Source organism: Amblyomma mixtum, chromosome 1 (assembly GCF_055824585.1).
Source record: "Amblyomma mixtum isolate Tamu chromosome 1, ASM5582458v1, whole genome shotgun sequence".
Lineage (NCBI taxonomy): Eukaryota > Metazoa > Arthropoda > Arachnida > Ixodida > Ixodidae > Amblyomma > Amblyomma mixtum.
In genome coordinates this window covers 291,460,845-291,485,701 of record NC_143012.1, presented here as the reverse complement: position 1 = coordinate 291,485,701, position 24,857 = coordinate 291,460,845, and the positions used below count along the sequence as shown (strand labels likewise).

General features: G+C 46.4%; 1 protein-coding gene across 1 annotated transcript in view; it reads right to left on the bottom strand.

Moving 5' to 3' along the window:
* Positions 1 to 24,857, bottom strand: part of LOC149372032 (cell adhesion molecule Dscam1-like) — a 133,884-nt gene that overhangs the window by 70,144 nt on the left and 38,883 nt on the right. The window contains exon 3 of the mRNA XM_089566394.1: positions 515 to 868. Within this exon, the coding sequence (XP_089422520.1) occupies positions 515 to 868 (354 nt within the window). The remainder of the gene's footprint in view (positions 1 to 514; positions 869 to 24,857) is intronic.

Here is a 24,857-nt window from a genome sequence, read left to right as displayed (position 1 = left end):
GATGCGATCTATAGAAAAATTTTAAAAGAAAGATTTTCTTACATGTCACAACAACGGACTATTACCTTCCATACCAGTACCTTCCAGATGCCAGTATCTTACAATTTACCAATTTTAAAATTTTTGTCCGAAAATGCTGGACATGACGCCTTTCTCTTACGAACAACCTTGGTTTGGTTTGGTTTGGTTTATTAGGGTTTAACGTCCCAAAGCAACTCAGGCTATGAGACACGCCGTAGTGAAGGGCTCCGGAAATTTCGACCACATGGGGTTCTTTAACGTGCACTGACATCGCACAGTACACGGGTCTCTGGAATTTCGCCTTCACCGAAATCCAGCCGCCGCGGCCGGGATCGAACCCGCGTCTTTCGGGCCAGCAGCCGAGCGCCGTAACCACTGAGCCACCGCGGCGGGGTAACGAACAACCTTTGTTTGTCTCTGCATTCAAAGGACCAGGTTATCGGCACCGTCCATGAAACTTTGGGCATCATTAAACGATAGGAAACTAACTCACCGGCGTTGACGTGCACGACGGTGCTGAGGATGGTTCCTCGGTCGTTGCGGGCCCGGCACCGGAACGCTCCCCGGTGCACGTCGGCGCGGAACTGGTGCTCGCGGAAGGGCAGGAAGGTGAGCGTGCCTTCGTGGACGGTGAGCAGCTGCGCCCGGGACGCGAGCGTGGTGGCGTTGGTGCCGCCGTCGGTGGCGCTGGTCCACCAGACGCGGGGCCTTGGGTCCCCGTCGGCCGAGCAGCGCGCACTGGCGCCCGTCCAGTTGGAGAAGAGCAGCTGCGCGGGGGGCTCGCTCAGCCACCGGGGACCGGAGGAGCCGACGACGGCCCCGGGTAGGACCGCCAGGAAGAACAGTGCTGTTGTTCGGAGAAATAATGCGGAAGCGTCAGTTCAACCTGAAAATAACCAAAGCGCACTATACGTACATATGATCGAACTTCAGTTCGGGTTATTTTAAGAGCGTAACATCTTATGGTTGTCTAGGGCGCGTCTGTCAGAATGAAGACCAAACTGACCAAGACAGCAATCACGTGACCACACTATATATAGTGCTCTGTGTGTGTCGTTTCCTTTTTCTGTGTTTGTCTTTTGCGCTGAACCAAGTTTCAACTATGTCCTGCCAACTAGCCCAGCACGAATTTTTGTTACACCATATCACATAGCAACAGGGGACGCGTAGTGCCTCCATTAGTATTAATACTTTAGATCCGTTTCATTTGTGCCAATATAGCGACTATCGATGTGGGGCGCCACCAGGACCACCACCTGCACAAAAATTTCGGGGCCACCCGTTTGATGCAGAATGTTCGAAGTCGTCTCAAATGACCTGGTATGTTACTGGGGATAAAATTACTAATTGAGATGAAGCCCAAAATAAGTGTAGGATTCGCACCGACGCATTTTCCGCCCGAAAGCGTGCATTCCGAGTACCTTCGGACGGCCATTACGGCCGAACCGTTTGTCGCAGGGGGTTCGGGACGTTGTCAAAGAATTGTTAGTGTTGTGATGAGCACGTATATAAAATTTATTAGCTGCTATAACGAGGAAATGTACCGGATATAGCGAAGGTAGCTGTAAAACGCAATAGTAGCACAAAATCCAAGGAGTAGATGGCGCTGCTTGAGTCTTGGAATGTTTCCGGAGAGAAAACATCCGTGGATGATTGGATTTGGTCTTATTCACGTTTGCAGCGCACAGCAATGTAAAAACTTGGAGCTACCGTAGCTAATGCTCTGAAGTCAAACACTCAGGCAGTGTTAGCGGTTATTTTTGTTTTTATCTGCGCGAGATATTCTTAACAAAGCGTATTAAGCCGTTTCTGGTGTCCAGCTGTAACGGCTCAACTCCGGAATTTAACAGTAGCTCGACTGACTGCAGCCTGAAGCATTACGTTCTAAGTAGCTGGTCCTTCGGGCAGTGGACCCGTAAACGAAAGCCTCGCAGCCTTTGTAATTCTTTGTAAAGCGTGGTCTCTCGTATTACAGCTGTTATCAATAATAGGCGCAAAATCGTGGTTTGAGCTAGTTGGTACATCTTCACAACTTCACCAGCGCTGCGACGAGGAACAAAGACAGAGAAGGAGGCTTGTCCCAGTCCTTCCTTCTCTGTCTTTGTTCCTCGTCGCAGCGCTGGTGAAGTTTTGAACAATAATAGGCCTCCAGCGCTTGGGTAGGCGCCACTACCATGTGTGACTTTCACGAAAGAAAATCTGTGAGAGATCGCGTCAAAAACTAGTGACGAGAAGAAAAATATCGCCTAATGTATACAACCTTCCAGGGATTAATGTGCCTAAAGGAAGGCTGAAATTTCATATTAATCATGTCAGTAACGTGCATTGAAAATACCCTTCCTTTACCTGACCGTAAACCTTTCATCCCAGGAAAGATGGTAAGACGTGAGAAGTATTATTGTAAATGACAGAAAAAAAAAACAGTACAAAAATCACTATTTTATGAAAGTTTTCTTTTTATAGGAAATGAACTTTTCTTTCTTTATTTTTTTGTCCTTTGAAGACGCGCTCTGCGGTTTGAACTATCTATTATTTAGTTCCCCACCCACAGACATATGCATGTCGGAAAAAATTGTCCTCCGTCGCCGCCACTGGTGTTAGCACCTGCCATCGCGGGGCAGTGGCGCATCTCTTAACAGCTGCACCACTGAGCAAGGAGTGATGTGAGGACTCTCAGCAACCTGTGGATGTAAAATCGAGAATTGCCAATTCGTCACATATGCGCATTTAATGCTACCACGTCATAACTTTAAGGCGGAGCTTAAGTGCCCCTCCAGTTTTTTTTTCTTTTATTTTTCTTGCTGGAAACGAACTTTGCTCAATCACAGAGTAATGGTTACTGGCATGGTGGAGAATATAAAACAAAAAACAAGCCTTGGAAACCGAAATAGGTTGGCATGAAAGTCACCAAATCATCGGTTATAGAACAGGACGTATTAAAAAAAAGTAGCATATCTCGCATTTTTCGCATAACGTGGCCACGAATTCTTTTGCAATTATTAACGGTATGGGTTCCTATTAACCCATAACGAGCAGTGTCGTCAGAGTCATTGAAAAACACGTTTTCTGCCGCTTCCCAATAATTAATGGTTTTATATAGGCACCTATGTACCAATATCGACCGTATTCTTTCGTTCCTCAGCCATTTCGCACTCCATATCATCTCGCTGTCACTGCACACAGAAAAAAAAAAATCTCCTTATCCTTCTTGCTATCAAACATACTCAGGTCGAGTGGTACTCACAGTTGCTTTGATAGCAGATCGCATACGACAGGAATATTTTGCTGGCATCTGAAGAGGATATACGACGAAACCGTCACGTTTGCCGATCCATATTCTTCAGTCGTTTCATTTTCATCGTCTATCGTTCAGTGGGGAAATTGACAAAATGATGAACAACTGATTTTTTTCCGTTTCTCGAGTACCATGCGTCTTCTTAGGCTTCGTGCGCCGAAACCAGGAACAGGGTGACGCTAAGTAAGCGGAAATCGATGCACCTCTGAGCCTATACTTTATCGGGTTTCGGTGACGCGCGCGGCGCAGCGCACATTAGGGAAATCTTTACGTCGATGTCTACGAAGGCTGAGTGTGGCACAATGACCTTCTTATATGGAGTGCCCTTTCAGTCCTCGCTTGCCCTAATGACAAGCGATAAGTCACGCCCTCAGGCGTGACCCATGAGGGGCCCAGAAACGCTTTCGAAAGTGGCGTGACTCCACTCCCGGAAACACTCTGGCTTGCGTTTTGCCGAAAACATTGTTAAACTTAAAAGCACGCCACGCGTTTTTTTTTTTTTTTTTTGTCTAAAACCATCTTCACGGATCTCAGTTTTCGAGAGCTGCGCGGTTATCTGCACGTGCATTCCTTAGCAAAAGTTACGATGGCATTGTTTTCTTACGATGCCATAACGAAACCTGTCGTTTTTTTGTTTGTTTTTTGAAGTGAATAAAAGATCTAGGCTTGAGGCTACAAACGCTGCATCGACAGAGATGCTGGTAAAGACCCCCGCAACATGTAATCGCATGAATGAAGGGTGACAATACAAAAAAGAAAATCACGCTTGATTTGCGCATTCGCACAGGTTAATTAAAGAGAGGTTTATCGTATGCTAACCACGATTACAAACGATGACTTCTCATGATCGCACTTCTCATTCGCTCGAAAACTTTCTCAGGAAGCAACCAAAAGCTCAGAAAACAGAGGGACTACAGATTCAGTCCACCAATCAAGCTAGCCTCTAATTAGCATAATTCAAGCACTTGAAGCCAACAAAATTTACCTTTAATGACTAGCTAACACGGTGTTTAATTTTTTTTTAATTCATACTCCTTTAAACTTATTTTTGCATCACTCTACCTGCTCGACAGTTCAGTGATGCGAACAGAAAATGTCCCCCACGCGTATTGATCTAGCAAACTAGTTTTCGTCGTACACAAATTAATTTAAAAGCGAGGTTGTCTAAAGTAGCACGATACCGCCAGAATTACCTCTAACGAACCCGCGTGCCTAATTTGTGGACGCGAAAAAAACTCATCAACATTAATTTTCATCTTTAGACCGTATAAACGAAAAGATTACGAATGGGTCAACTGAAGACCTGAGTTCAGATTCAACTCACGTGCTTGGCGTATGATGGCCTTAGCTGCCTATGTGCCATGAAACCCAGCACAACACAACACAACACTCAGATTCAACTCACTCAGTTTGGCTTATAGCTCAGACGCAAAGGAAACAATTTTTTTCTTCGTGTTAACAGCTGTCGGCTAGTTATAAGCAAATTCAATATTTGAGTAAGCTCTTCCGAAGCAAAAAAAGAAAAAGGTAGAAACTCCGCTGCTTAAAGAGGATTATTATTTCCATTACACAAGAAGTCTTAGTAGTGCTTGTGGACGACATTTTTCTAAAAATGAAAAAGAGAAATGAAAGCTTCCTCGCTTCGAGAGGTTTACTATTCTCACTGTTTGTGCGCCTTCAGTAAACACACCGGCGCAAACTCAATTTCGTCTCCGTTTTGAGACAGGTGCAAACGCGCTGTCTGAGAGGTAATCACAAGCACAAGCCTTGTTCAAGACCCAGAGAGGGAGTTTTTTGTGCGATGTATTTTTTCACAACGAAAGGAAGTGATGAGCTCATGCACAAAAAAATAGCAGTGCAGTATAGTGTATGTGCATTACAGCGTGTTATGAAAGTTATACAGCCTGTTAGAAAACCTTGGTGAGCGCAGGAAAGATAGCGTCCAAGAGTTATGCTTTACAGTTGTTCGCTCGTCGACACTGCACGACAAAAAAAAACAAGCAAGAGTTTTCGCGTGGGCCTGATGGTAGGTGACCTGCGTATGTGTACGTACCACCTCGGCGAATAGAAGATCTCAATTATTTGTATTGCGCCTGTTTCTCTCATTGTTTGCTTTTTCGTTTGTATTGCATTTTTGTTTTTTTTTATGTGCGTGTATTCGATTCCCCTGTCCAGACCGGCAGACGTGCCGTATATTGAGTAAACTGATTTAGGTTCTGATTTCGAATAGATTATGAGAGCACAACTACAATGCGAGACAGCGGATTTTAGGCCATCTGGATGTTCAATGTAGAGATTGTAAATGCACACCTGATTCGAGTAACACCAGCGTGGTGTGCTGGTGTGGTGACAAAATCACGCGAGCAATCATTGAGGCCGAAAAAATCGCGAGCCTCAAAGAACGTTGTGTCACCACTCCTTCCATAACCCTTCTGAATAAGGAATTGCGTTTCCTATTTGGATTTCGGTCATCATGGTGCTCCTGCGTAATATTTGGTTGCGATGTCTGTCTGTCAGACCTCGTTCCTCTCATTTTTTTTTTTTTGCTTGTTGTTTATTTACCGGGTTGTCAGAACAACAAAACTGCGGTTGTTATTCAGCGCTAGTGTCTCGTCTCCCCTTTTTGTGTCCTTTGAGAAGACTGCGCTTTTTTCCTTCGTGTAACCCTTAGGCTTCAACAGGACTTTTACAGAAAGGAGTAGTTGCCGAAAAGACGGCGCCTTCACCGTGTAGGTGCCAAGCAGTAGGCTCGGCATGAAGACAATGCTTTCAGCGCGGCGCCAATGTTTAATGCCATGTTTCCGGGCTGGTTGGTGTGATTCCGTCTGAGTGGGCCAGCTTTAGCACCTATGGTGATGTGTGCTGTTTGCCTGTCTACATCCGTGCCTCTATGTACATTCTGGCCTACCAAAAAAGCCCCTGTTTACCGCTCTGCCATGAAAAAATGGGCATTAGCTTTGTTTTATTATTATTAGTAGTAGTAGAAGGCCTTTCAGCAATAAAATTCCAATACGGAAAGGGGTCAGGCAGGGAGACACGATCTCGCCAATGCTCTTCACTGCCTGCTTACAGGAGGTATTCCGGGGACTGGAATGGGAACAGTTGGGGATAAGAGTTAATGGAGAATACCTGAGTAATTTGCGATTCGCTGATGACATTGCCTTGCTAAGCCACTCAGGACAAGAACTGCAAAGCATGATCAATCAGTTAGACAGGCAGAGCAGAACGGTGGGGCTAAGAATTAACATGCAGAAAACCAAAGTAATGTTCAACAGCCTAGCAAGGGAACAGCAGTTCGCAATTGGTAGCGAGGTGCTGGAAGAAGTAAGAGAATATGTCTACTTAGGGCAGGTAGTGACCGCAGATCCGGATCATGAGAGGGAAATAACTAGAAGAATACGAATGGGGTGGAGCGCATATGGTAGGTTCTCTCAGATCATGAATGGTAGCTTACCAATATCCCTGAAGAGAAAAGTATACAACAGCTGTATCCTACCGGTACTCACCTATGGGGCAGAAACGTGGAGGCTAACAAAGAGGGTTCAGCTTAAGTTAAGAACAACGCAGCGAGCTATGGAAAGGAAAATGATAGGTGTAACGTTAAGAGATCGGAAGAGGGCGGAGTGGGTGAGGGAACAAACGCGGGTTAATGACATCTTAGTTGAAATCAAGAGGAAGAAATGGGCTTGGGCAGGGCATGTAATGCGAAGGCAAGATAACCGCTGGTCCTTAAGGGTAACGGAGTGGATTCCAAGAGAAAGCAAACGTAGCAGGGGACGGGAGAAAGTTAGGTGGGCGGATGAGATTAAGAAGTTTGCAGGGATACAGTGGCGGCAACTGACAAAGGACAGGGTTAATTGGAGAGACATGGGAGAGGCCTTTGCCCTGCAGTGGGTGTAGTCAGGCTGATGATGATGATGATGATGAGTAGAAGGCCTTTATTCGCCCATAATTTACAGGCCGAGCTTGTCGGCCGCCTGGGCGACCAGAAGTCGCTGTTCTTCCTCCCCTGTCTAGCTTGGCGCTGAAGGGGAGGAAGAACAGCGACTTCTGGTCGCCCAGGCGGTCGACAAGCTCGGCCTGTAAATTATGGGCGAATAAAGGCCTTCTACTACTACTAATAATAATAAAACAAAGCTAATGCCCATTTTTTCATGGCAGAGCGGTAAACAGGGGCTTTTTTGGTAGGCCAGAATGTACATAGAGGCACAGATGTAGACAAGCAAACAGCACACATCACCATAGGTGCTAAAGCTGGCCCACCCAGACGGAATCCCACCAACCAGCCCGGAAACATGGCATTAAACATTGGCGCCGCGCTGAAAGCGTGGTGCACAGGAGAAGCGACCGAGATATCAGTTGTCTGCTGCGGCGCACCGGTGCTCACGTCAGTTCCTCCCTTCCTAGGAGGAAGCAACGCGCACGCGAAGCAGTTCGGTGTCTGTGCTGCTTCACCGGAAGACAAATGGAGCGGGACCCACTAGGGCCTTGCGCGACGGCGGCAGCCTCCAAATGTGTTCAACATCTCTCATCCACCATGTTGAACCTCTCTCTTTCCGCCACCAAAGTTCGGGCACGCAGGACACAGAGAGAAGGGGAGGGGGTTCCACGGACGTCTGAGAAGCCAGAACGCGCCACCGCCTCTTCCTCGCTGCTGCCGTGTAGGTCAGCTCTGCGTGCGCAGCCGTGCCTCGAATTCCTCCTCCGCAGCCACGGGGGATTCGGTGGCTGCTTCGAAGCCCAAAGGCCCGCCAGGCCCGGCAGCGGTATTTCATTTTTGGCCGCTGGTTGCCTCCTAATCTCTTTACGTTTTGCTTTCTGTAATTTTCCGGCCCCACACGCTCCCCAAGGCGCACTGCTTGCTTGTTATGTCTCAGCGTCTGCGTCCGCGCCGGACTCGGCCTTCATGCTCGCTGCCGTTCCACCGGGGCCTCCTCTGTTTGTGCTGGTGAGCTTACTCTTCATTGGAGGACTGAGGAATGAAAAACAATAACGCGGCGATATTTGGCAGAGAGCGGCAGGGAAAAGAGTTGCAGAGAGGAAGGTCAGATAGCCCCTTTTAGTTTTCGTGTTCTCGGGCGCGTGGGTGGTTTGCTGCCCTTGTCTAGTCGCTTGGCTGGGCGTGCTGGGTCCTACCGTCCGCCGTGTCCAGTGCCGGCTTTGCCTTCCCTTCCACGGAAGACCCGCTGGCCTTTATTGCTTTCTTAGCGCTCTTGAGCGATAGGCTGCCTCCATGCTTCGACCTCCCCCTTTCCTTCTTTGCACCTGCCTCTTCCTCCCCTATACTTTCTCTATCTGTGATTTCCACTGCCGCTGTCTCTTTCTCGCTAGCTTACACTCGCACAACTTTCTTTCACAGCCGCTCGTACTTTCTGCATCCTTGTTTCCCCTTCTCTGGTTCCCACTGTTTGTACATGTGTAGACGTGTTTCTCTCTGACACACTAGTTCATTCTGCGCCCTTTGTCTGGTACATATCCTTTAACTCCGGCTCTAGGCTTTTTTCTCTTTAGCGTAGTTTCCTCTTCTTCGGTATTTAGCTCCTTTTGCGGTGCGGTGTGCGTGCACGAGGCCGGAGTTTTTTTTTTTTTTTTGCTCTTTTTGAGTCAATGGAAGCAGAAATTACTAAGGTTGTGTTATTTATATTTCTTGCTCTATGCGCGATGATGGTTTCCTGTCATCAGTGTTATCTATGTTTTTTTGCAAACGGCGTCGTTTTGTCTAACTCTCTCCGAAAGCCTTTCCGAAAAGGGTCTCACTTTTATATACCCTTACTCTTCATCTATATACTGCGGGGCGACAATTAGGCGTCTTGTACATGACCTGGTCATTTTTCTCCCCTGTTGTGGATCATTTTGTCACACATATATTTTTGCTTTCTACATCATTCATTAACACTTCTTCTTGGGCGAGTTGGTGCATACTTGATTTGAAGAAAATAGCGCCAGAGCATGCAAACCACGAAAAGACAAGGACGAGTGTCTCGTCCTTGTCTTTTCGTGGTTTGCATGCTCTGGCGCTATTTTCTTCAAATCAACTACATCATTCGCAGGGCATTTTCTACTGTTCTGGAGCACGGCTCAGATTCCACTAGAAAAAAAGGAAGCAAAATATTTGGTGCGAGCCTGTAAGCCAGATTAAAACGAGCTGCATTAAATCAGCAAAAAAAAATACGCTTTTGCTATACTATGTAAGTTTCAAAAGTCTTCGAGAGCAAGCGTAAACGGTGTGTTTTCGCGAATTTCTGCCCCTTTCACCTACTCCTTAATTCCATCCTATGCGGTGGGGCACTTACCAGGTGTTTATCGGTACTTACCGGTTCTTCCTTCTATAAAACTCTTACTTCGCCTTTTCTAATAACCACTTAAAACTCCTGAAGAGAAGCGAAAAGAGCATATCCTAGGAGCGTTTTGACGGTCTTATGCCGTCTTACGGATGCCTATTCTACCCGATGACAACGAAGCTTACAGGACGCTCGAGCCGCCGCCTGCATCTACTATAGGGGACAAAAGTCCCATGGCAAGCGATTAATGCACATAGGGTCCATGTTTTTCACCGATCACGTCATTTAACTTCCACACATTAAAGAACGTTCGTTTGCTTTTCACCTCCACAATTGTTGTCTCGAGCCGGCGGTTAATAATACAGCTAGCGGCTTCGCTTCCGGAGCACGCATTCTCTAGATTTTGGTCCCTAACTGTACGCGTTCGTCACCTAATCGCGAGTAAATAGCTACGCGAGTTGCGTGCTAGGTACGGAGTCATTCAAAAGTTCGCAAGGCACAGGGTCTGCTTTTGAGCAGTACAGCCAGGCACTTACGAAATCCCCGTAGCTCAAAATACCCGTAGAGCGTAGAAAAAGTATCATTCTAACCTCTAAAAACATTGACAGCTTCATCGGCATCTTAAGTGCCAGGATATACCAACAAAAAGCAGATGCTGTGGCCTGTGAACTTTTGACCAACAGTGTACATGTGGTCGGTAGAAAGTGGGCGGGTGAAATACTGAAGTTTCCGGCGGTAGGATGGCTTCAGCTGACGCAAGAAAGGGTCAGCTAGAGGTGGCGTAGTTAGGCTGATGATTATGATTATTAATATAGGGACACACAGTTTAAGACAAGCTAATAGCGTGGTCCCACCGCAATCTAAAGCTGGAAGTTATTGTTGCGGGAAGAAAATTGAACGCAATTCTTGGAGATTGCACCTCGCTCAAAGGTGCCCACTTAGCTCTCTGCTCTGCCGTGACCTTTTTAAGTTTTTTTTTGTATTCCCTATTAATCTCAACCACGGCAGGGCGGCTGAATTATTGGACCAGACTTTGCACACGTAAAAGGTGCATCTATTATTCATAGATTTCGTGTTAAACCAAAAAAGTACGGAACAAACAGACAACTCTTTTTTTCAATACTGATCATAAATCAATCAAAAAGGAAGGCTGGAGTATAGAAATGGTGCTGTCGGAAGATGACCGCGCAGCTGTACCCTCGACAGGCTTCATTGAATATCTTCGGCTCTTCTATTTTTAACCTTCGATTTCAAGAAGTCAGTGTTTTTGATGTTCTTTTTCTCGCCTTTGAAAACCAATGCTCCACTCGACGCAGCACCTCTTGCCAGCACGCTTCGACATGGCACATATTTTTTGCAATGAAGTCGGCAGGCAACTTGCGTCAATCTCGAAAGCCTACACTATTCGACTCCGTCTTTAGATGCGGGCTCGCGCGTGAAGCAGCACGCCTTTGCAATAACACACGCATAAATTCAAGGACGCATGCAATCATTCTGCTCGACACGAAAGAATTTTTCAACGCTTAAGAGCAACTGTGTGATGTAAGAATACCTTATCTCTCCGGTGTTGTCCTGCTTGAGTGTAATTATATCAAGCGGTTTTCACATACAGAAGCGATGGACCCTTAACTGAGACAGTTCATTGTGATTTTTCTCCATTCTCTCCCTGCGTCCTATTTTTATATCTTTTCCGTCCATTTCGGTTTTCTTCGTTCTTAATTCTTACAGTATACTTTTTTCTCTCTACTTGTCCGCCGTGCGCGTGGGGTTCGTTTATTGAAGCGCACATGTCTGCGGACTCCCCCATTACATGACAAAAGGAAATCTCCAGGGAGGACAATATAGGGGCCAGAATATGTCCGCAGCGGAGGGGAAGAAGAAAGGGGAAGAAATTGCGGCTCTGAGAATAACCATCAATTCTTTCTCATTTGCCGCATTTTTTTTTTTTTATCCGGATACAACAATGATGCTCCCCTCCTGCGCTACATCCCGTCACCCTGCGCTGGCTATCACGCCTGCCATAGAATCCTAAAGCAAGTGGCGATTTTTTTTCATATACGCGGTTCTCAGAATGCCTGGCTTCGTGTTGTCATCAAAAATGCAGCATTCTGGACGAAGTATGCTGCAACACATGGAAAAAAGAACGCATTCCTTACTCAATATTTAAAATAAATCGCCTTTCTTTACTACATGATCTATTCTACCCCCCCCCCCCCTCCCCCCTTCCCCCAACGTTACCAGCTTCGAGGTCACTGTGATAGCTGCTGCATTTTATTTGTTTGTTTGTTTTTTCGCTTCTGTGGGCGTGGGTTCAATCGGTGAGGTTTGCGAGCACATGTGGAGCAGTCGGGTGTTGTGTCCCTCCTAGAGAGTGTTTAATTTCCTTTTCCTCCTTTTATCTTTATGTTTTGAAACGACTTAATAACATTACTAACATTCAGTTATTGGTCATTTCTATTTCTACTGCAAGACAGCCATAATACGAGTATTACTGGTGGAAGTGAGCACCGTTCTGGCGTCGCGGCTGTAGGAGTGAAAAATAGTTACTGTTGAATAAATTCAGCAGCGGTTCTGTGTCTGCACTTGAGCAGTATTCTTGTAGTAGTACCTCATCACTGTGCATCACTTAACCTCAAACAACAGGCATGATTTTAGGTTCCCAACTCCATTCTGGGAAGGAAGTCAACTGAGCGATAGCATGGCGTAGTGTAGGCCAGCGGACGCCTAACTCCGCTCCTCCTGAGTCTAATGTACACCAAGCATTATTTGAAGAGCAAAGTGCCGGAACTTATTAAAATGGTGGCAAACTTTGCGAGAGAATACATGATGCACACAGAAGAACCGAAAAATGAGCTGCTTATGCCAATGAATTGCTTAAGCTAAAAGCTGTCGAGACATTTTGACCGTCTAGATTTTATTGCAAAATAAACTTAGCTAAAAACAAAAAGATACGTTGATGAGCTACGAAGTACACTGCGCTAGTTAAAAAGCAAGTCTTAATAACAAGACTGCTTTTATGCTGAATAATTTCCATTGTCGATAAAATACGGTAGTACAAAGCGCGTCATGTGTTTAGTTAACGTTGACGCGTCAACGCGCGTCACTGGGATGAGCTATCAATTCCACACACCCACTTTCAAATGCGGATCCTAACATAATGTTTGTAAGTCGGCGTGTCATGCAGCGGAACCAAATAAGGCATCTATATAGGGAGAGACTGACCGCCGCTTTCATTTATTTGAACTTGCAGAATCGCCATGTTGCGCTTCAAAACAAAACCGTGAGACTGTCAACCATGTAACGGTCGTTTCTCATATGTACACTGTGCCAGTTCTTCAATGGCGTCGCCCAACCATCGAACAAATGGCTGTACAGCGGCGTATCACGAAACGAGGTGGCCAAGCGGGTGAGAAACGTCCTCTCGGACTAAGTGCTCGGTGGTTGCCGCCTCTTTCGTCGCTCCTTGGACTTTGTCACAGAGCAGTGTACGGCCGTTTGTTCCACACTCGCGACATGCATTTGAATAACTTGCCGGCTGCATGCACAGTAGATGCTTCTTGGACACGTTTCAAAAGCTGGGCATTTTCGGAAGATCTAATATCAGACACGTGGCGAGCGGCTAAAAAATCTTTCCGGGTAATCCAAGTAATCCGTTTCATCTATCACAGTACGAATCCCGTGTGTTGGCTGTAATTGGGCACATTATTCATGTGTTTTAAATATATTCGCATCTCCGTTCTATATGCATCATCACCCTTTCATAACCAATTCTCTTCTGCTTTTCCTCTTCCCAAAGTATAGGAGCAGGTGAGCGAATAGTAGGTGAGGAATACCTCCTTGCCTTATTTGTATGTAAAACCTCTCTCTCTCTCACTCTGGTTTGCTTAAAAGTCTGTCAGCACGCCGAAACCATACCACAGCAAAGAAAAAAAGAAACAAATGGGCAGACATTGATCTTTAGGAAAACAGCAATTTTCTGAGCGGCATCTCCATACCAAATTCGGCCAGAGGTGGCCATAGCCATTCAATAACAATCCCGGGCCGTACCCCTCACATCCTGTGGCCTCGAAATTAATTTTTTAATTAAATTCAGATCGCTAACAAGTACACATGTGGTGTATTACCAGAATAAATCCTTCTTAGTCCGTAGCTCTTTCACGTCTAGCTAATCGACTTCAAATAGTGAGAAAGGAAAGCAAGCAGAAACGATCCAAAAGTCTCCCCACATCCTGCGCTGTTACCATAAAGGGCGAAGCAAAACATCGAGACACGCTTATACGCTGGCGCGTCGTCAGCGATTTCGACTCGGGCAACGCCCATACGTATACGGCTTTCCTCCAACCTATGCGCGCGAATTAAGCTACGCCTATCGCCTCCGAGGCTCAGGTCGGCCATATACGCCCGTATAACCACTGAGAAGGAAGCGAGTGCTCTTTCAACCACACAGGAGCCCGTATAAAACGGTGAAAACGCAAGCCTGAACCCCCCCCCCCCCCCCCCTTTTCCCTTTCCTTCACGCCAGAGCAGATAAGTTGGGTTCTTCGTGCAAGCGGTGGGCTATGCGGCGAAGCATGCCTCTGCTTTCTCTCTTTCAGTCCACGGGTTGTACTTTCCCCAGCCTGTCTTACCGCGTATGCACCCTTATGGCCGCGGATTAGGGGAAAATAGCTTCTTCGGGGCCCGCTCCATTGCTTCGTCAGATCCTCTCCGCTCGCTATAGCAGGCCACTCTGTGAGCAAGGCACCGCTGTAAGCGGGCGAAGCATCGCAATTACTACCCTCGCCACTTCAACTCTGCCTCGCTTTGCCTTCATCCTTTCATCTTAGTTGGCTACCAATTTCTTCTTTCGATGCTTGCCTACACTTTGGATGTGGCAAGACGAGAGAAGTTTTGGGCTGTTGATCCGTACCGTTTTTCTCTTTCACCTCCTCTTCTATCGGTTGTTATACCGGGGCTGTAATACCCTATTCCTGCCAACTTTATGATTTCCACACCCACTGAGGTCGTTTAGGGCTTTTTTAGGAGCACTTCCCTCTTATTTTCCTCCAGCCGGTCTTTAGCTTGGATTGAGAAAAGACGGACGTAACCATTGCTAGTGCTCCGTGGCTACCAAGAACCCTGCTAGCGCACTAAGACTGGTCCAGAATTACGAACAGTTACAAGTAACTACAAACAATTTTATTTATCGTCTTTGAATACCTCTGGACGTTCCAGCTTTGATTTTTTATAACTTCATTGCCAGAACAGATAGTTTCTTCTTTGTAAGAGAGTTAAATCTTTGACTGTGTGACGCGTGACATTTGCTTGTATCCTAAAGAGTAGACTGGGTGGATGGCTAGCGCAACTAGACTAATCTCGTTTATAAAAAACAAATTCTGCACGTAATCACAGCAACCAGCATGTTGTATTTAATAAAAATAGAGTTAAGAACTCCGATGTATCCCAGACATTTCTTTTTTTTTTTTTTACCAGAGTAAAAGCAAGGTCACATCTAAAGCACTGCTGAAGCGAGAAAAAAATAAATACTTTGGTAAATTCCTCTAAGGATCGCATTGAATTTCTCTGTGGCCTTTTTCTTCGTGAGAGCACTTCATAAATATTTATTATTATGAGTTGGGAGCTTCCTATCGAGATATTCGGAACTTTTGTTGCAAGGCTTTGACAAACGACATTGTGGGATCACTTGCCTGACGGGAAAAGCAAACTGAGTGGGCTCTAGGCTGCGTTAGGAGAGGCATCGCGAGGCGCATAGCAGCACCGTGTCCTTCGCTTCATTTGCAGACATAGCAACGGTCGGAAGCTGTTACCGCTAGATTTGAGAAAACCGCGCAGGTAGCAGATAGCTATAGCACGGGAGCGGGACTAGCGGGCATGACTGCCTCTGAACAGGGACATCAGTCCTGCGCTCTGCTTCTTAATTCGAGATAATTCGTCCTGTTAATTCAAGTGCGCATAAATTCACTTTACTTACGTCAGAACGTAGAAGACTACTTTAAACTCATTCGTTGGCCTCAAAAACGCACATCAGGCGCACTCTTGGGCAGAAGGACGCCTTAGTTATGACTGCAATGTTGCATGCACCTAGACAGCGATAATTAAGATTTACAAGACCGCTCGCGAGGTTTTTCTCATCTAACCCTTATCACGGGCGGTACGCAGTGCTCCGCAGATGTATTTTATCTTAGTCGCCCTTTATATGCCACTTAGCCGCCGCGGTGCCTCAGTGGTTATGGCACTCGGCTGCTGACCCGAAAGACGCGGGTTCGATCCCGGCCTCGGCGGCTGAATTTCAATGGAGGCAAACTTCTAGAGGCCCGTGTACTGTGCGATGGCACTGCACGTTAAAGAACTCCAGGTGGTCGAAATTTCCGGCGCCCTCCACTACGGCGTCTCTCAAAGCCTGAGTCGCTTTGGGACGTTAAACCCTCATAAACCATAAACTATATTCCATTAACTACGAAAAATCGCCACAACTGGCACCACTACCAGCGTCATCTTCACCGGCAGCATCTTGCGCGCAGTAGCAGAGAGATACCATTAAGATATAACCTTCAAAGTTCAACATATATTGAAAGAAAGCATATATTAATGAGATTATCATAAAGACAGAGTTTTAAAGAAACAAAGAACAGAAAAACCTCCGCACTATGAAGCACCTTACCAGCACTTGTCAGTGACCAAATGAAGAGCTCCAGTGCGAAGAAGAATTAATCGCAGCCTGAGAAGCAGCACCACAAATAGCCACCATGCGGGTATATTCTCGGCTCCGAAACAAAGCATACAGGGAGCGATATGAAATTCATATTTAGAACTTTTGTGGGCTGCACAGGAGCCGTTTCTGTAAATGAAACGTCTACGTAAGAAACCAGACGAGCTGCTTGGCGGGTCGTACCGTTCTCGCTCCGCTCACCCGTGCGCAGCCGCAGCCTACGGCTTTGAGTGGCCTCAAGAGCTACCACGTGTACCGTGCCTTTCATCCATCCCTCGCCACTTCCTTGCGAAATCGATCGGCTAATCGACCCCATTATACAGCGCCGTCGAATCGATTGGGAATTGCGCTGCCTGCTACCGTCGTTTTTCGTTCCCACAGCCGTCGGGTTCCCCTTCCTACAAAACTCCACTTCCGCTCGGCCTTCTGAGAATCCCTACGTCGTGCGTCATTCAGATTTTTTTTTTTTTGCGTCGTTTTAGTTCCTGTATATATTTTTTACTTTGCCAAGGCAGTTCACTCCTCTGTTTTCGAAAAGAAAACAGCGTAAACAGACAGAAAATAACTACTGCTTTCAAGCGAAAGCAAAGGTACTTGTACTAGCTAATCCATGAGCAGAGAGAACCACTCTGCCGCATAAACGGCTATTGAAAGAATATTTCCGTTCCCGATACTTAGCTTTTGCCCCAGATACAAAACATCCTTACAACAATTACTAAGAGCCTGTCTCGAAGACCCCTTTCCTTTAGGAACCGGAGATAAGGTGTCAACGAGTACACCTTAAACGGGAATGGCAACTGGCAACAAAACTGAAACCGCTTCCTCCTCTCACGCCCGTTCTCTGGCCCAGGACGACGCGCGCGCTCTGTTGCGCTGTGTGTACCCCACGAAGTTCAATCGGCTGGATCTGGTTGTAAATTCGGCTACCGCAGCTATCAACGCAATAGCGTTAGAGGTTTTGTTTGTTGTCCACAAAAATCCGGCGTCGGCGTTGTCGATGTACGCGTTGTGAGTGAAAAATCAAGAGCATCACTCTGGCAGGTGGGGCCCGTAGAGCAACCTAGCAGGCAGGTGGGCCATTTAGGTATCGTGACCTTGCGGCGTCTTCAAAACTTGTCCACCAGACAAAGAGCAAACTGCCCATCGTGGCAGCTGGCAGTTAAATTAATGACTGGTCGCTCGGGAAGAACAACCTGGGCCGCACAAGGCCCAGAGCTGGGCGCACTTTACATTGCAGGGCAGTGGCGCATCGCTTAACCGCTGCACCACGGCGCCAGGAGGAGTATGAGCATATGGGGATTCCAAGGAACCTGTGAATGTTAAGTATAGAACGACATTCCGCATATATGGATATTCACCCGTTGCGCTTTGGCTTCATACCCGTAAGGCGGAGATTAAGAGTTCCCTCCAATTTTTAATTCACTTCTGTTTTGAGACTACTGCAAATCCATGAATATGTGTCGTGCTCACACTGCTTCTAGTAATTGTAAGATGAACGACATGTTCCAAAGCACACGACGTACTTAAACTGCGATGTAAATAGGCTTTAACCACCAGGGCGCATCTAAGGAGCTCATTTCAGGAGAAGGCGCTTGAGTGGTCAGCAATATAAGACAAACCAAAGTCAAGAATAACTGCGCAAATGCGTGTTCTTTAAACGAATCTGTCCTTCTTGTGCGCGTAACCATGTCGACACTCCTTGCCTTCTCGGTAATTACAGGCCCGAGAGCGGTTTTCATAATTACGGAAGAACGATTTGTTCCTCAGGTCTTTGTGAGCCCTGAAGGCATTTCCGGGTCCTTTCTCAATGGCGGTTCTCTTATGCCTGTGCGTTCTTTTCGTTGAGTTTTCTTTCTTTCTGAACACCTCCCACATGAAACTGATAAAAGGGCACACGCCTTCCCTGATTCCCACTCATGCGAGGTCATGCGCGAGAGGCTCGCTCGAAACCGGCCGCTTAAAGCTTAAATGTTTCGCCACTCGCTTTTCTGCCCACGCCTCCCTTTGAATAGAGCAGAACCGCATCTTTTCCACACATGTCTCATGTGAAGGAGTTAACGGTAAGAAAAAAAAAACGCCTTGCTCAGATTACACATAGACGAGTGGAACACAACGAAATTTCATCGCATTCGCTTCTCTCAAGGCTGTAAATAACGGATCAAAAGTCGAGGAGTGCGACAAGAACAGAAAAACATAACATCAAATACAAAGGAAAGGAACGTTAAGAAATATGGAGAGAAAGGAGAATCTCATAGAGGGAGAATGAATAATATCCCTGCTGGTATTTATCTGCTTCTGTGCTCGCAGAGTTGCTGGCAACGTGGTATTTTTATGCAGTTCGTTATTTATTTAAAACTGTGTGAAATATTTCGCATACGAATGCTGTTTACGGCTTCGAAGTTCCCTCTTCTCTTTTACACTGAGTAGAAATATAAGAGAGATGGTGAGAATAAGTATAAGATTAAAGAAAAGCTGAAGGTGACGCCATAAGTGACGCTATTGGGGCTGAATGCAAAGCATTTCTGAACACTTTTTCTGAACAGTTTATCGAATTTGCCTCCGTGTTAAAAAAAATGCAATTCATATTCACCTCTGAAGAATTCTTTCCCATTACATTCCTCTCCAAAGCAAGAATGTATCATCTCCTCTTTACAAAGGGCTGCCGAACAACCGTCTTCTTCCTGCGACCTGTGCTCTCGAGTCTCGAGAAAGCCACTATTCAGTGCAAATAGGCGGCTGCAAGTGCCAACCCTGCGCAACATGCATGCGCAAATGCTGTATTAAGCATGCACCCAACCAGAAGCAGCTGATTTGTTCGGTGTCTCCTATATGTGCACGGAGATAAATCTTATGAAAGGACATTTCCTTTCCGCTCCCTTTTCAAAGACAGGAACTGGTTTACCCCGAAAACAGTCAAGCCCTCTTTTACATTCCTATTTTTGTCTAAATTTTAAAATCTAGAGGTTGATGAAAAGTCAGTTGGTTTCGGCTGTATGATAATCACGGAATATTTTCGTTTCAGATCCAAAAAACAGCAATAAATTTCAGAATGAAAGAACCAAAGAAACAAACCAAGAGGTCATTCATGTGTGTATTCATTTCGACGAACTTCTCTCACGCATTAAATCTGCCTTTCGTATAAGTATAGACGTCGCAAAAAGCCTGCACGCGCACTCAAAGGCAGATCGGGATACACAAGTAGTTTATTTCGGATCCCATAAAATTCCTTTCTTTCTGATCAAGCCGCAAACTTCAGCGACTGGCCTCTTCCTGGTTGGTGACGCCTGGCCGTAAACCATTTGTCCCTGCTAGAGAGAGATTGCGCGAGGCTTGCCCACCACCACGCAAGGAAGGCTTCCTTGCTCCAAGCGCGAACTATATTCGTTGTATGAAATTGTACAGGCGAGCGTAGCTCCTCTCTATTGGTGTGACTGTGCATCTCTGAACGCGCACAACAGAAAGGAAAAGCTTCAGTTGCGCTCTGTACCACGCTACTCATTTTTATTTGTTCTTCAAAATAAAATCGTAAAGCTGAAGCATTGTTTCAGAATGAAAAAAAAAACTTGTTTTCCCTTTTCTTAAAACAAAGAACAGGCCTGTTTTACATGGAATCAGTTTCAAGCCACCATTTCTACTTTATGTTTTTGTCATACTTTATCGAAAAACAAAGGGGCAGGAGCCTTATAGTAACGAATAAATCAGCAAAGCAGATGCACTTCGGCTTTTAGCGAAATAGCCTGAAACACTGGACAACAAAAAAATACTGCGGAGAAAAAGACGCTCTACATTTCGTCCCATATGAGGAAGCCTGTAAACTGCGCTGGATATTTACTTTTAAGAGAGGAAGTTGCATCTGCGACATGCTCCGAAAGAGACGCGAAGGCCTAATCGTGCGACGAATAGCCTATTCCTTTATTTTAAAAGCTGCCAAAACGAGTGCCGACGGATACGTGGGGCCAGATGTTCTTTACGCGAGTTGTTGAATCATGCAATCAGAACCGACGGAGCCTAAAATTTAAAACACCCAGACAACTGACGAACTGATCGCAGTTACAAATGCGAAGCTAGATATGAGGAGGGGGGGGGGGGGGGGGGGGGGGGGAGAAGAGCACGTGTTGGTGTTCGTTCCGCAGTGGCCATTCTGGTGTTACTGAAGAAACGACTTTGAAGTAACAGACCTCACTGTTTCTTTCATTTATTAGAAGTTCACGGTCCCAAGCGCATGACAAAAGCCGAGGAATGCGTAACCGGAAAGTGCTGACCAGCAGAACCATTCTGAGGTTGATTACCATCGAAAGAGGAGGAGAAGATTTACGGTGGAAAAAGGAAGGTATATCGAGTGTGAGGAGCGGGCAACCGGAGGGCGCTTTGCAAATGCGCTACCCTTCTGTTCTTAACTGTTCAATGGCGGAGGGTATGGTGAGAGCGTTAAAATGTGCTACAGAAGAGGGGTGACCGGAAACCACACGGAGGGGGATTACCGTTGAAGGACAGTACGGCAAAGAGCGGAGTAGTGAAAAGGAAGGTGGTTAACTGGAATCATTTAGACGGCAGTTACCTTCGAAGGAAAATGGTTTTGGTGAGAGCAGTGGAAGGCGCAAACGTTGTACGTTTTTACAGGAAGAACTCGGAGAGTGGAAGCCGTGAAATAAGGATGGAGAGTATTGCCTCAACAGCTCTCATTGAATATTGCGTTACGCCGTAGTAACCGATTTGAGGGTTGTCTGTGAGTTCTTTATTGCCTTTATTTTCCCTGTGGCAGAGATCTTGGCGTTTTTCTTCGGGGCTGGCTAATTTTCCTGTTCTTTAAAAATAGAATGAACTCTGGCGCAACATCGACAGTACAAGAAAAGGACAACACCTGCGCGCTTGTGCGCATGGCCAACACAGGCGCGCGTGTGTTGTCCTTTTCTTGTGCTGTCGCCGTTGCGCTAGAGTTAATTTCATCATGCATCAACCCGCCCCACAGGCCCTTATTCCTCTTCTTATTTAATCAAGCCGCATAGCACACGCAAAGTACGCCCGGCGCTGAAATTGAAGGATATGTGTTGCGTTTTCTATCATTATACTCCAAAAAGTTTATTTCGCCCCACTGATCTGCCTTGAAGGGCAATACTGTTTTGAAGCGCCTACCAGAACGCTTTTCTTCTAGGCATTCCTACGCACCGAACACTGCAGCCCTCTAAAAAACCCCTTTATGAAAACGCGGTTACACAAACACAATATAAACTTTCGTTCCACACCTTATTCAACCAAATACAACGACCACTGTCACTGTTTCTAATCCGCAGCCGAGCTCTCAAAGCGGAAAACTATTTCGCTGCTGTGAAACCGAAACGAAACTCGTCAGCTTCAACTTTCATTCCACGCTCAGCACTGTTTTCAGGGCGTTGTGCTACTGGTTTCTGCGGCGTGTGTATATACGCTTTGATTATAGTGTTCCACTTTATAAAAAAGGGAGGGGAGGGGAGGAGGTTCTGCCAAAAGAACAGGAAACATGCCGGTAGGGAAAGAGAGAATGCTGCAGAGCCGGTAGCTATTGTCATGGCGCGAAAGCGGCCCCAGCAGCGAAGCAGAGCAGATTGTAGGTTCATTTATCCAGGCCCACCCGGCCGATACTGGAACGAACGTCGACCACAATGCACAGCGCTTCGGCCAAGCGGCACAGATGGCGGCGATCGCCACCCCTACGAAGACTTCTCCTCTTACCCCCTCCCCCTCCGCCCCTGGCCTGCCCACCCCCGGATGCTTTTTCTCCGGACGTCCACACGACTAGGTCCGTACGCTCCCGCCCCTTTCGATCCCCTAAAAAATGGCCGTTGGATGTCAGAAACCGCAAACTGGTAGGATGCTGTCCAAAGCAGGCCCAAAGAGTTCAGGGTTGGTGCCGGGGCGCGAGTTAACGACGAAGAAAAAGCGATCAATCCTTGAGCGACGACCCTACGTCTTCGTTTGCCGCCGTTCTGGAGACAGAGTTGGGAGCGAACCGGTCAGCCAGCCTCCAGTCAGAGATGCACGCCAGAGGGCGGTTCTTCTTCCACTGAGACACGGCAGTAAAAAAAAAAAACAATAACACTGCTCAATCACTGACTAAAACACTGGTTCCGTGCTCCCATTGAGCTTATAGTGGTAGAATGAAGAAAAAAATAGTAAACCGGTTTCAGCCCCTTCATGTAGTCGATTGTGCGGATATTGAGCACCCAGAGTGTATTTTTGCGGACGCGTAAGAAATATTTTTAAACATTCGAACAATACCCTCGTTAATAAACTCATTGTTATTGGCCGTGACAGTCGCGCCCTATACACCACGATATTTCATACGTAGTTTTGTGACCGCTAGATAACAGCTTCTTTGTCGCCTTTTCTCGGGGGCCCACTTCAGCTCTTCGGTGTAACGCTTGTGCAGACAGCCTTCCTTCTGTTGAGTGTCCAGCGTAGGACACGTCTTCCATTCACTGCATCGTACTTTAACCGCCTTCTGTAGCTTGAAGAACCGTGCTGAGGACTACGCGTATACGGTATGCTTCCAGCAATCATCTCCAGACCTGCTAATGCCAAAACACTCGATTTCGTAATGTTTTGTTTTTAAAGCACCAATCATTTTGTGTGACGGTGTCAGAACGAGCACCGAATTTGAGTTTTGAGTGAAAGCGGATGTTTATAACCTTAAGCTGTACTAAGCACCTCGGGGTATAACTTTGCAATCCGGCAACTTGTCATCATAATCTACCGCATTCATTCAGCTGACAGTAAAATATATCCTGTTTCCACAGCCTTGTGAAAACAATCTCAATCCGGCTTAGAAAACTTCTCTGTTTCACTACTACGCCTTATTTCAGGCAGGTCTCGACTCCTCTTTCCCGTTCCTTGATATTCATCTGCCACTTTATGAAAGAATTCTAAGAAATCTGACTTCAACATTGTAAAAAGAAGCCACTTGGTGTCAGTACTCGTCCTGGTGACAGTGGTGGTGATAAACTTCATTCTGTAGAGAGCTTTCTACCCCCTGAACTGGGAAGGGTCCTTATTTTCACTATTTTCACTCCGTTCGTCCACGTCTTTCTCGCTGTTTCCATTAAAAATTTTGGAGGTGGGGGGGGGGGGGGGGGGGGGGTACACGCTTACTCTGCCTTAAGTGTATGACGAGGTAGTGTTAACGGGTTAATTCCCATTTATGCAGAAGGTGATTTTGTACGTTGCATTCATAGATCCCTGCGAGTCCTCGTATCCCTCCTGGCCCAGTGGTGCAGCGGTTAAGCGATGCGCCACTGCCCTGTGATGGCAGGTCCTCCCAGCGGTGGGCCCAGTGTGACCTAGGCTGCTCTTCTCGAGTGACCAATCATTCATTTAACCGCCACCTTCCACCGTGGGCACTGTGCTCACTATCCGGTAGGCAGGCTGTGATTGCGCCATACGGTCACATGACCTAGGTGGCCCCCGCCAGAGCCATGCTCGTGATTTATTCGCTCACAACGCAGACACCGACACCGACGCCGACACCGGATTTTCTGGACAACGGGGCTTGTAACGTTATTGCGTTAAAACAAACTATAATGCGCGAATCACACTATTTTAGTGCGTAAGCCCTAATCCCATGCGTACCAACCCCGAGCAAAATCGTTCGTTGTTGTTCGCGTTGTCTGTTCGAATTGTCTGTTCGCCTAGCGCGAGCGCTCCGTACCGCGGCACTGCACGCTGACCGTCGTCTTATACGTTGCAAAAATCAGTGCTTTCGTACTGATTGAATGTAGTAAATATCCTGAGTAGTTTTTCTACTTCCGTTTCTTCTCTAATGCAATGGCATTAAGAGCTAGGTGAGCAGACTTATTTTCGTAACATATGTGATTCCGGACGAATTTCGATATTTTACGTGTAGTACATGGGTTCCTTTCATATAGTAAGTACCTGTTGCAGCTCGCGCTCATTGCCCCAATTAGTTCCCACGCGCTAACCACCTTCACTTATTTAAGACGACCTTTAAGCTAACTGCTGGAAAGAAAAACGAAGATTCAATCGCCCCAGGCAGTCTCTGGCGAACAAAATAAACTGGCTGTCGTACATCATTGCTGGCAATCAGAAAGCATTCTTTTACTCAAGCTTTCTGACTTTCATTAGCTCTGACAGTTTGTTGAATCACATAGCCGACTAGTGCGTAACAGTTATATTCATTTCATCTCCTGTCTTTCTGACTCGCTGTTTTCTTAGTGTAAAAACAGAAGATTCCCTCAGCATAATTTTGTGCATGAGAAAGAAAAAATTTTGACAGGCCAATCCGGAGTCGAACACAATGCTTTCTTTTTCTTTTTTGCTCATAAAATCATTCAACCGGCCGTCTTTGGCGCCTACCAAGGACTGCTGTGAAGCGTTCTTTGTGTTCTCCAGGATTTGATTGAGAATAATTACCGCTTCATAACTTCCATTAAGGGAATGCTAACTTTCTGGGAAGTGTAAATGCTGGTGCTAATATAACCCCTTCTTTCCACATCAGTTTCTCGCGCGTGTCTTCATTGGCTCCTTTATTGAGCCATGTGATTTAAGAACGCTGTTAAAA